Source organism: Balearica regulorum, chromosome 7, assembly GCF_011004875.1.
Source record: "Balearica regulorum gibbericeps isolate bBalReg1 chromosome 7, bBalReg1.pri, whole genome shotgun sequence".
NCBI classification, from domain to species: domain Eukaryota; kingdom Metazoa; phylum Chordata; class Aves; order Gruiformes; family Gruidae; genus Balearica; species Balearica regulorum.
The window spans coordinates 13,729,417-13,741,903 of NC_046190.1; the positions used below are offsets into that span (position 1 = coordinate 13,729,417).

At 46.3% G+C, this 12,487-nt stretch overlaps 1 protein-coding gene across 1 annotated transcript in view; it reads left to right on the forward strand.

Annotated features, from left to right (window-relative positions):
• COL17A1 (collagen type XVII alpha 1 chain) overlaps positions 1 to 12,487 on the forward strand; it is a 65,713-nt gene that overhangs the window by 48,025 nt on the left and 5,201 nt on the right. The window contains exons 32-49 of the mRNA XM_075757984.1: positions 330 to 356; positions 1,050 to 1,085; positions 1,619 to 1,654; positions 1,846 to 1,926; positions 2,932 to 2,967; positions 4,210 to 4,290; positions 5,541 to 5,594; positions 5,713 to 5,754; positions 6,571 to 6,633; positions 6,793 to 6,852; positions 7,378 to 7,404; positions 7,492 to 7,533; positions 7,700 to 7,765; positions 8,146 to 8,193; positions 9,250 to 9,363; positions 9,639 to 9,776; positions 10,399 to 10,482; positions 11,479 to 11,601. Of these exons, the coding sequence (XP_075614099.1) occupies positions 330 to 356; positions 1,050 to 1,085; positions 1,619 to 1,654; positions 1,846 to 1,926; positions 2,932 to 2,967; positions 4,210 to 4,290; positions 5,541 to 5,594; positions 5,713 to 5,754; positions 6,571 to 6,633; positions 6,793 to 6,852; positions 7,378 to 7,404; positions 7,492 to 7,533; positions 7,700 to 7,765; positions 8,146 to 8,193; positions 9,250 to 9,363; positions 9,639 to 9,776; positions 10,399 to 10,482; positions 11,479 to 11,601 (1,158 nt within the window). The remainder of the gene's footprint in view (positions 1 to 329; positions 357 to 1,049; positions 1,086 to 1,618; positions 1,655 to 1,845; positions 1,927 to 2,931; positions 2,968 to 4,209; positions 4,291 to 5,540; positions 5,595 to 5,712; positions 5,755 to 6,570; positions 6,634 to 6,792; positions 6,853 to 7,377; positions 7,405 to 7,491; positions 7,534 to 7,699; positions 7,766 to 8,145; positions 8,194 to 9,249; positions 9,364 to 9,638; positions 9,777 to 10,398; positions 10,483 to 11,478; positions 11,602 to 12,487) is intronic.

The following is a 12,487-nucleotide window of genomic DNA, read 5'->3' on the forward strand; positions in this document are numbered from 1 at the left end:
GTCAGGAACACAGATGTCTTTGTCAACAATTTCCAGTCTTAATTTGAAGTTAAGGCTGGCAGAGGATCTCTGTACTGTAAGGTGGTGATGAAAGGAAAACACTCAGGGAATCTAGATCTGTTGTGATCTCAGGATTGCACACACTGGAAACAAGAACATCAGCTCCTATGAGCCAACGTTCTGTTTACATACCAGGTGCTAGGTCAATTTGTACCATTTGTGGGCTGTGTGCTATAATTTGAAGTAAATGTAATCTTTTTCTCCCTGTCTGTCCTTTCCCCACCTGAAATTTGTTTAGACATCTTAGAATTTTTGCCTTTTTCTTCCAGGTCTCACAGGACCCCAAGGACCGCCAGGTAGGTTTTTCCACTGTGTTCCAATTTATGAATGACACACTTTGATATGGGCTCAAAACCCCCTTGTAATTTTCCCTCTGTGCTGTTCAGGGCTTCCAAAGTGATATCCCAAGGTTTCTGCATCTCCCTGGGTTTTTGAGACAGGTTTTGTGGTTGGTGTGTAATGTTTGAGGAGTGCAGGCCCTTGGAGTGCTTGAAAATTTGCCTCTCCTGAAAACAGTTTTCAACAAATCACATGTTTCAGTTCCCAGTGCATCACCAAAAAGTCTTTCTAATCAGCAGCAGAAACAGAGGGGAGAGGATGTAGCTATAGAGGTGGAAAGAAAGGATGTGACATCTGCAAGCAGGGGTCGTTTGGGGGGTAAGTCACCAGGGAATTTATCCAGGAGCCTCAGGACAGGGAGCAGTACCTGGAAGAAGCTACAGGTAAATCTAGGGAGCAGCACCATCATCCAGGCAGCAGTGGGAGAAGGGAAGCCCTTAACTATGCCCAGGGACACTACCAGCTTAGCCTATGGTCCACTGTGAATTCCTGCACTTGCTGTTAGAGACCTGCTTATAAATGCTGAAAGCCAGGGTCTTGAGTAGGGAGTTCCTTCACCCACAAGTGAAACTCAACTTGAGTACCTGGAAAAAATGGAACAAACAGTATTTTCACTAACCATTTTTAATTGTTCATCCACCTCATATCAGGACTTCCAGGCAACCCAGGCCGACCAGGAGCTAAAGGTGAGTTTCATTTCTTCCTAATACTCAATTTGCTCTCTAAGCACTTCATTTTAGGGAGGATTATCTGCTCTGCTGACCAGTCCCTGAATCAACAGTGGCATCTAGTGGCTGTAGGAAGGGAAGGTTTGAGAAACAGTAGCCAAAGCCTCCTTGAGCATACACCAAAGGCTGAGCATCTGCTGAGGCACTCAGCATGACAGTTCTCCACTGAGAAAACCTTAGCAAACCTGGATTTGCCTTGAGTGTATGAGTGTGATGCCTGGTGACTGCAATGGAAGGTGTGTGCCTGCTTCAGAGAAGTCAAGGCCTATTGCCTATTCTGGCAGATGTAGTGCTTAGAAAGCTGATCAGAGGATATCTGGATTAGCTGAGCTCTATTGCTTCCCCTATGACATTCTAGTGCTATGACTTCTCAGACAAGAGATCAAGGGCAAAGAGAACAGAAATCACATGTTTAACAAGATGATGTCATTGAGCTAGTGAAAAATCTTCCCCAAGAAAGAAGTTCATCTTTTTTCTCTTTCTTTTCATAGGAGAACCTGGAGCTCCAGGAAGAGTCTTAAGTGCTGGTATGTAGTGCTGTAAGAGTTTAAACAATTCTGCTTTTGAAGGATTTTCTCTGTTTTTATTATGTCTTCTAAATTCATCTCAACTGTTTGTCAGACCCATAGGGACTATCCTTAAGGATAGATTTGTTAACACATTCGTTGGATGTGTATATGTATGTGTATGTGTGCAAGTGTATGTGTTTGTGTTTCAGAGGGTTCATCAACTATTGCTCTGCCAGGTCCACCAGGTCCCCCAGGCCCACCTGGCCCCACTGGACCTCCAGGTGTTCCAGGTGAGGAAGCTGCTCCTCTGCTGTCGTTTTTGCAGGCAGTTTGCATTGCTGTGCATTTAATTTAATGTGTGATGTTTATTGTCTCTGCCAGGCTGCCCTGTCAGGGAGGCAAAATTGCTCAGGCAGTCTAGATGATACTCATGGTCGTCACCCTTCCCTGCAGAAAGACCAAGATCTTAGGCTGAGTTAGGGAGGCAGCAGCCTCAAGGGAAAAATTGGATATGATCACAAGGAGGGCAGGACAGAAGGGAGGGCTGAGAAGATGAGAAACTGGGAACACTGTTGTCCTTTGATCTCATGAGTACAAAGTAGTGGTAGGTCAAATCCAGAGAGTAGAATCAAGCTCTTTTGCCTCTCAGGAGAGCAGACTTGGGTCTAATCCATCTCCCAGCACTGTTACTGGAATCAGGAGTTGCTTGTTTTCCAGTCTTAGCTTTGAACTTAAAACAGAAGTCCCACATGAACATCTACAGATCTTTCACACAAACACACATACACAGACTCTGGCTGTGCATGAGCTTGGTCCTCACACTTTTCTGTCCCAGGTCAGACACCACCTCCAGCATGCTAGTGTCAGGCAGCAGAGTTCCTGAGCCCTGGCTCTCATGACACTTTAGTGCCTCTCCCAGCTGTATTGCTGGAGCTAGTCCTGGGGCTGGTTTGGTAAAGCTAGCCTTGATTTGCAGCAGGGAATGAGAGAGAAAGGTGAGGCCAATACCAATACATTTCTATTGTGGCCAGCAACAGTCTGGTTGTTTCCCCAGTCTAAGAGACAACAAGCACGTTAATTGCCACATGATGAAACATAAGACTCTTCTCTGGAGCTTCAAGTAATACATGGGACACTGATGAAGTCATACCCCATAGCAATTCCATTTACTTGTGCAGACAAATGTATTATTTGATAGTCTCAGTTCTTATAAAAGACCTATTGATTCTTTGCTGCTACCGTAAATTACAACCAGGAAAATCTAATGCAATATGGTTTTTTTCCTTTGAAACCAGGTCCTGTTGGACCAGCTGGTCTCCCTGGACAGCAAGGTACCATTCTCCATCAGCTTTGATTCTGCTTCTTAAGAGAAATGAGTTCATTAGTTTTCCTTTGTTTCTAATTCTCTCAGCCCTTGGCAAAATCTCTTTCCCTTTTGTTTGCAGATTTCTTCCTTTCAGTTCATTTTGCTGCATTATTTGGCTTAATTAATCTTGTAAAGAATTTCTATTCTTTTTTTTCTTTCCCAGGGGAAGAAGGGGGTGGTGGTAAGAGCCAGTGTGATGTGGATGCTGCAAATGTCTTTTTCTTATGTTATTTTTTCCTGAGGCTGGTGTTTCTAAGGCACTTCTCAAGTGTAGTTGCCTTTCTCTGGTAGGGGATTGTCATGATTTAACCCAGCAGGCAGCTAAAACAACCACACAGCCATTTGCTCACTCACCTCCACAGTGAGATGGGGGACAGAATCAGAAAAAAAACCCCAAAACTCATACGTTGAGATATAGACAGTTTAATATGACAGAAAAGGAAGATAATAATAATAATAATAATAAAAGGATATACAAAACAAGTGATGCACAGCACAATTGCTCACCACCCACAGTCCATTGATGCCCAGCTAGTTCCCAAGTCACGGTCTAAACTCCTGGCCAGCTTCCCCCAGGTTACATACTAAGCATGACACCATATGATATGGAATATGCCTTTGGCCAGTTTGGGTCAGCTGTCCTGGCTGTGTCCCAGCTTCTTGTGCACCCCTGCCCCTTGCTGGTGGGGCAGTATGAGAAGTGGAAAAGTCCTTGACTTAGTATAAACATTGCTTGGCAACAACCAAAATATCACTATGTTATCAACGTTATTCTCATCCTAAATCCAAAACACAGTGCTATTCCTACTACCGGGAAGAAAATTAACTCTGTTCCAGCCAAAACCAGGACAGGGATATAGCCCAGCTGGATTCCTCCTGCCATTTTGAAAGGTGGGAGAACAAACTAGAGCCAAATTGGGAATAATGTCACTGTGAAAACACTGTCAATTGGACAGACATCTGTTTGGAAGGGCCTGAACAGAGCTGACTCCTAAGAACCTTAGCTGGTTTTCTATGATCCTATTAGGGCAAATTGTGCAGTAATTTCCACATTTGAATACAGTGTTCCTCAGAGCCAGGGACTGAGTTCATGCCCCTGGTTCACATAAGTAACGTCTGAACCTGTTGTTGAGGAGGTGAGGAGTGGGTACAAAATGTCACCCTCTCTCAGTTAAATATTTCACTTTTTTTTTCTCTCCTGAAAAAGGTCCACGGGGTGAGAAAGGATCCCCAGGTGAAGCTGTGATAGAAACTATCAAAACAGAAGTCTCATCATTAGCATCTCAAAGTAAGTGGGCCTGCCTTTCCACTCCTTTGCTTGGAGAGGTGCCAGAGGCCTCAAGGACTGCTCACAGCTAACAGGAGATGCCTCTACCTCTTTCCCCTCAACATGCCATAGGGCAAGTGTGTGTGTGTGTATGTGTGTGTGTATGTTTGGTGGTGGGACCGCAATACCAGCTACTTCTTGTGCTCTCCTTCTCATCTGTGCATCCCAAAGTGCTTTCAAAAGGAGGTAGATGGCGCCAGGCCCACGTCACAGAGAAGAAAGCTAAGGAATGGTGACTGGTGAACAGTCAGTCTCCGACAGCAGAGATGATCACAGAGCTGTGAGGTTTCAGCCTGGCTTTTGAGCCACTGTGTTCATGCAGGGCAGTTCCCTATGTAATATGAACACAGAGCCATCCGTAAGAGGAAAACCAGTTTGAAAAGGCACGTTAATCTAAGCAACAGAAATCAAAATCTCTCTGTGAATTAGAGGACAAATCCACAGGAGAGCAAATGCTATTTTAAGATGAAAATAAGTGGAGCAGAACAGAATGGTTTAGCAGCATACCGAGAAAAGTGTCTGCTTGCTCAGTGCAATACTAAATGTGTGGTGCACTTACAGTCAGTATTCCTAGACTCCGGGACTTCTGCAAATGTGTGGGAGAGGCAAGTCAGAGGAGGGCATAAAATCATAAATGGTCCTTGCTTGATCACCCTCTGAAAGGGGTCATGTCGATCCAGACCATGCTTCAGTACTGTCCCATCCGCCCATTCAGGTCTTGGATCTCAGCATCACTGAACTTTGAGTTCGTGCCTCAGCTTGGCAGTGAGGATCCATCTCCAGTCAAGATAACACAGTGCGGCTACTTGTTAAATAATGGCTGCGTAACGTTCTCCTCCCAAAACTTGCCCCTTGTTGAATGAACCTTTCCTCTCCTTGAAAGTTCTTTCTCCACTTCTTTAGCCTTTGGGTCCTTTGCTGTTTCCCTGAGTAACCATTACTCCCCAGAGAGATTTCCTCCCTGTTTCCAATATGCTGCCAGCCTGCTCAGCATTGTATTTTACTTTATGTCCTAACCTGCGTGCTGGCAACCAAACACATCTCTCATCTCCCCTCTCTGCCTCAACTTTGGCTTAGGTCGCATAGGTCCTGCCTTACTCCATCTTTGACTGTAAGAGCTTCTTACAGCAATGTAACGACAGTGTTTCCATAGCAGCAGTAGCTCCATAGCAACAATTTTCCCTTTTTTTGTGTGTGTTTCATTTGCACAGTGCTGACAGATTTACAAGGGCGAGCAGGACCGCCAGGCCCCCCTGGACCACCAGGTACGTAATATAGCAGAGCTTAGTACGTAAGCAGAGGGACATTAACACATATGACGTTTCTGGGCAGTGCAGTTGCTGAGTAAATATTCTATAATACCCCTGTTTCTTTTGTCATCAGGTGAATCAGTGCAGGGACCTCCTGGACCTCGTGGCCCCCCTGGTAAGAGCTTGTTTCTCTGAAACAAACCTGGAAAGTGGGAGGTTTTTCTAGTGCCTCTATCCTGTGCCTTGCGGTATCCCAGATACAATGTTGGACCTGGTGGAAGTTAGTAGGGCTGACTTTCCTGGAAGCAGAACTTCACATAGTAGGTTCCTACTAATACAGTTTCATTGCAATATAGTTTCACAGCAGCAAGACGCTGCCCAAGAGAGGAGATTTGCTTTGGCAGAGGTTTGGCAGCCAGAGTAGTAATTCGTAAAAGCCATACTTTTTGGGAAGACACTCAACGTTCTCCAGTCTCCAAAAGAAGTAACTGCAATCAATTCCATCTTTACTTCTTACTTGTCCAGCTTTAACTTCCAGATGGGGACAGATGGAGCAGTTCTTACCATGTGGAACATATCCCCATTCCACTTGCTGTAGCACAGATTTCCCTTTCACACCCAGAAGAGGGAAGGTACAGGAGGACACGAGACAGGAGCATAACCCCATTCCTTGCTCTCTGCTCAGTAGCAAAGGGGAGCTGGTCAGGTGTGTGATGAAATGAACTTTCCCCCTCGATGTAGTGAAGACCAGCTGGGATAGGCACTCTGTACCACAAAGAAAGTTTTTCTGTCCTACGTCTCCTGTGGTTGCAAGTGATAATGAAAAATAACTAACAGGGATAGATGCATATGGAGAAAACAATGATACTAGCCTACACTTGGAAATATTTGAGCTATGGCCATGGCTGGAGATGTAGCAGCTCTGACTTGCATTTACTTACACTGCTGAAGTTCATCCTTCCTGAAGCCTGTTTGTGTCCCTTTTGCCTAGGAGAAGGATTGCCAGGACCTCCAGGCCCACCAGGGAGACCAGGATCTTCTGCATCCACCTCAGGTGGGTTCTTCCCACTCATTCCCTTGCCTGTGCCCTGGGAACGTCGTGACTGATGGGGTTCCAGAGACCACATCCTTCGCTAGGACCAGGTGGAGTCAGAGGAAACTCGTGTCATGTTCTGTTGGATGTCATGAAGAAAGCTTTTTGTTTTAATTACAGAAACATTCTTCACAGGCCCACCAGGTCCACCAGGCCCACCAGGCCCGAAGGGAGACCAAGGTGGGTATATCTTGCTGCCTCACCAAGACACTAGATGGATCTCAGCACCTCAGACTGAAAAGAAGGGAGGAAGGGCTTGGAAGCAGAAAGTCTGCCTTTCTGTGACTGTAAGAAAGCTAGCACAGTGGTCGCTAAATAGGACTCCTGTCTGCTGCCATAAAAGTCAGTCTTTGTCAGAGAAATTTATTATCCTTCAGTACTGGTGTCAAGGCAATCATTGTGTTCAGATCCCAACTTTGCAAGCCCGTTGTTAGATTCAGGAGCATTCAGAGCTTCAGATTTGCCATTAAAGGGGAACGATCTGTTTGCAAAATGCAGTGTGGGCTTGGCTAAGTCAGTACAAGGAGGTGGCCCTGTGAAGCATAGCTCAGCCCTTAGCTGGCAGGAAAAGATGGGACCTACTCCCTTTACTCATTTCTGCCCTGCAAACTGAAGGCCATGATAATATTCTGCAGTGTGGGCTGGGTTGTTGAGGATCAGAACAAAGCAAATGCAAATGCTCTTCCTCTGCTCTCCTGTTCACAGGCGAACGAGGTCCACGAGGATTCACGGGTAAGGAGGCTTCCAGGAGGTATCAGTAGGGTGCAGTGTAGGTTGCCTGGGTATATGACTGCTCCTCCATTTCTATGTCCCATGCAGGAGAACCGGGTGAGCCTGGCCTTTCAGCATTCTCCTCCCATGGTCAGTCTGTGCCCTCTTTCCTGCTTTTAATTCATTGTCCCTAGGATGAAACCAGGGGGCAAAATCCTGCTCTATTGATTCTAGCTTAGTTTTAGCGGAGCCAGGATTTTGTCCACACACTTTATTCCTGTGAATCTCTGACTCTCCTTCCTTCTGCAATTGGCAGGTGACAGAGTCACCCTGCAGGGACCTCCAGGAGTTCCAGGCCCACCAGGCCCACCTGGACCCAAAGGTAAAGTTGAAAATCTTCTTTCTTTCTTTCTTTGCCAGTGGCCTCACACAGCCAAGAGTGGTTGAGATTAAAGGATGAGGCAACCTGGTCCTTTGAGAACTATAGCCATACCCACCCCTGCCTTTTCTGGCAGAGCAGGACCATTGTAATAGAATTGCTCTGAGCACAACGCACCTGGGCAGGTCACAGAAGGCTCAGGAAAGCTGCTGTGGCCTCTTCTTTCCACTCTTCCCCATCAAGCTGCTAATTCAAGCTAGTCATTACAAGGGCTAGGTAGTTGCTTCTCTGACAACGTGTAGCTCAGCTGTTTTACATGACTAATTATGCAACATGCAGTGACATCCATTACAATTGTCTGTCTCCCTCACTCTGGTTTCCAGGTGATGCAGGTGTCCCAGGTGCTCCTGGCATCCCAGGAGCATCTCGAGGTAAGAGGCCAGACCATCATTGCTCTGATATTATCAAGAAATGCTGACATCCTGGTGAGAGACTTTGAAAAAGCTCCTTTGGGTTTTACCACTGTGGGTGCCAAACTAATGCTGATGGGATTTGTGTTCAAAATCTGTTTTTTTCACAGCCTGCCCTAAATGAGACCATTTTAAGAATTGAAAGTTTTCTGTTTCCAGCTTACTGGGAATCCTTTGAGTCAGAGTTTGTCCTCATGGGACATGAGAGAAAGGGATTCCAGGTTGCCTAACCAATATTCCACAAGGGATTAGGGAAACTGCATTGAACCCTCTAGTGGAATCACTTCTGATCAGAACAAAAGTGCCGTTTGTTCAGTTTTGCTTACCCTCAGGTGAATTCATGTGAATGTTATTTCATTTTGAATAAGAGCATCTCTGTTTGCAGGATATTAATGCAGTGTCACAAAAAGTGCATATGGATTAACCTAAGTATCCTTCCATGTGAACAAGCCCTCTGCTTTTCCACATCATGTCCTAGGAATACTATCTCAGGGTGCCAGGGAAACAGACACCTTAAAGAGCATGAGGTGTCACTTAACACCAGGGTGACAGGAGTCGCACAGGGCCCACCTGTATCTTGCAGTGGAGAAGAGTGAGGAGGTTCTTGAGCTGGTGCTGCCCAGGCTGGCTGGGATTGGGAGCAGCAGGGCAGTGAGGTTACCCTAACGAGCTTTATGGATGAGTGCTTTATGAATCTCCATCTGTATTTCTGCACAGCATTGCACTCCAGTGCACAAACTGACCAGGTCTGTCATATAAAACCAGGGGAGTCTCTGGACTCATCCTTGCCGAGCTGCATAGGCTGAATTATAAGATGCCAAATTCATTGAAGATGTTATACTGCCTAATAGCCCATGCTCAAACTGTGGTTAGATATGGAGGGGGACCCCCTCCATAGTCCATTCCCAAAGCTCTTTCCAGACCTGTGGGAAGGGCTCAATGCAAGCACACTTTAGCTTTGCTTGGTCTAATGCAACCATGCCAAAAACATGCTTTCTCCTTCAATGCTTTCTATAGGTGGATCCAGACAAATTCAGGGACCCCCAGGACCTCCTGGGCCACCTGGTCCTCCTGGCCCAGGTGGAAGTTCATCTCAGGAGATTCAGCAGTATGTTACTGACTACCTGAAGAGTGAGTATAATGAGATTTTGACATAGCTCAGCAGATGCATGCCTAGCTTTCTTTTTCTCCCTGAGTCCCTTGTCACTCTCTCCTTAGAAGCAGCAGACCTACTGCTCTGGCCTTATTTTTGTTGAATACTGCAAAGTGCTGTTGCCCACTGTGGCTTCTGTAGAACTGTCCTCCTGTTGACCTGCTTTTTGCCAGCGGAAGAGGGTCCAGTAATTGTGCATATGGCCATTGTCTACCCTCTAATGATGTGGGCATATCTTGGACTTCCTACTTAGGTGACAACGTAAGGCATTATTTGACTGGTGCCCAAGGCCCACCAGGCCCTCCAGGCCCACCTGGAGTCATCACCACTGCGGATGGGATGAACCTGGATTATTCGGAGCTGGCTACCCGGGTTATGAGCTATATGACAAGTAAGCACCACGTTGGTAAGCTCTGTACTGAGTCATGCTCTCGGCTGAGCCTGTGCAACACCTAGGAGGTGAGAACCAGAGAAGAAACAACAGTCTTTGAATAGTAGCACCCCAACCCAGTTATTCATCTTCTGCGGTTTGACCCAGGACTCCACATAGCTGAGGCAGCCTCTGAGCCTTGTCTCATTTTAATGGTTAGGTTAACTAACTTTTGTTAGCTTTAAAAACTAACTGTTGTTTAAAGTTGCTGCTGTTTAAAAAGTCTCACGTTAAACATTAGCTGCTAGACCCTGTAATGCCCCCAGACCCAAACAGAGGTGGATCTATTTGGTATGTGTGGTCTCAAGTATTCTGAGGCTGTCTGTATGCTTGGGGCCCTCCTAAAGTAAATGAAATTCCCAGAGCTTTTGGAAGCAGCCTGGAATCTCTAGTCAGAAGAGCACAGACCACACAGCTGTGGAGACAACCAGGCTGTGTAAGACAGCAACTGAATCATGGTTGGGGGCATGGGAGCCCATTCCACCAGTTAAACTGGATTAATTAAGCTTTCCTTTGTCCCTGCCTGACCCCTCTTCATCTTCTGTCTCATTCTGCCTGATGTAAAACCTTTTCATTCCCACAGGTTCTTCAGATCGCTATCAGTCATATGCCAGTTCAGCATCAACTACATCCATTTTGTACCAAGAACTTCTGGACATGCTGCAGAGTAAGTCACCCTCAGGGGAAACGTGGGGGTTAGGGGTAAAGCATCCCAGCAGCCTGGAGATCCGCCCTTCTAGTCTTGTGTCTGCAACCGGAGTTACCAGCAGCTGCTTCGGAAGGCTGTTGAGTGACCTGTGATGTCTCCTTCCGGGTCCTTTGGGGACAGATTTATGTGTTTTGTACTGGAGAGTTTGCGTGCTTTCCAGAAGCTATACTTTCTTACCTGTTTGCTTTTCATACCCACTGTTCTAACTCTGCAGTTTCCCACTCTCTCTCCTCCCTTTCCCTCCCTCTAGGTGGCATCTGCCTATGTCCCTGCTTTTCAGGAATTCCCCACAACTTCCCCCAGTCTCCCACTAAACTTTGGGTTTCTACTTTCCAGCTCCCCCACTCTCTTAGGGTTCCCCCCATTCCTTCTTGCCACCGCAAAGCCTTGCTATGTCTTTGTTCTTAAGGTAAGGAGGATACCCAGCTCTGTATTCTTTTCTACACACACTTTTATTCTGGGCTGATAGATAAATCACTAGGATGTCATTTTACTGTGGCTGAAGGTATTGATGATGTTGGCCAACACTGTGCTTCTCCTGTGTGATTCAGTGGGGAGTCAATCAGATTCCATGTTCCAAACAGACAAATGGCTGCTGAAACGCCACAGAGCTCAGCTTGGTCTTTCCCAGCTGAGCTGCTTTTTATACCTTTACCCAAGATGTTGTCCAGGGTGTCCTGAATAAACAGAGCACAAGGAGGTCCCTTTAGCAATCCAGATTCTCATCTTCCTCAAACCCTGAGTTGCAGGAGGTTTCCAGCCCTGTCAAAATTTTTCCAACACCACAGGGCAATTCACACTCAGAAAAGGAGGAGAGGGGGAAAAGGAGCTTTGCATCCATAGGTTTTGATGGTCTCTCTAATGGTGAGGGCTCAGCTCACCAATTGGGAACTCCTTACACCTGGCTTCTCTGCAGCAGCTGGACAGTCTAAAAGATGCATTTTTTATTTCCAGGAGAAGAAATTCGTCAGTATCTAATCGGACCACGGGGCCCACCAGGACCTCCTGGACCAGGGGGAGATGGCATGTTGCTGGATTATGATGAGCTGACCAGACGGTTTATAAGCTACTTGACAAGTAATGGTCTTTATTAGTGTGCATTTCCCTTTGTTCCTTTGGGAGCTGAGCAGAAAGCTGATGCTGTCAGTGAAAACTCTTCCCATGTCAACTGTGTGAATCCCCATCTACAGAGACCTCCTCACAGGGATTGTGAGAGACTTGGAAGAGAACAAAGATACCCTGTAGCTAAGATACTATCCACTAGATATTTTAATGAGTAATGAGTTCTTGCTTTGCTAAAAACTGAGCTTAGGAACATAATTTCATCTTAGCCATCTTAGAAGTCCCAGCAACACCTTCAAGTACCTTTATAACCCTTTTCTCACTGAGTCTGTGGCCAGGATATATCTTTCTGTGGGAGAGTTGATCTATGCCCGCTTTGTGTCCAGGCAGCCCAGGCAACAAACTCTTAGAAGTTTAAAGTTAGGTGAAACAAATTCCACCTCTCTGCTTCATTTTCCCAACTGTAAAGGGGTGATATGGCATGTAAGAACTGTCAGACAGAGAGGACTCTAGAGCATCCCCAACAGCAGTGCTAAAATGCCTAATCCTGGTAGCTGCAACTATCTACTTAAAATCACAGCCTGGTCTGTGCTCACTTTCTCTGAACAACCCTTGGAGACCAGATCTCACTAATGGGCTGCTCCAAAGGTGGTGGGAATTTCCTCTGGCTCTGGAAGCAGGAAACTGCTGTTCAACAGCAGCACCCTAACAGCTCAAGCAGGACAGCTGCACTTTATCAGCAAGGACATTTCATTAAAGTAAGTCACAAAGGTGCAAAGCTTTGCACCAAAGCTGCTTGCAGATAGGCAGACACAGGGAGAGCAACACATGCATCAGCCAGTAGGTCACAGTTGAGCTACGTGTCCTGGGGTCACCCCCTCATGTCAGGGGCTCATAAGGT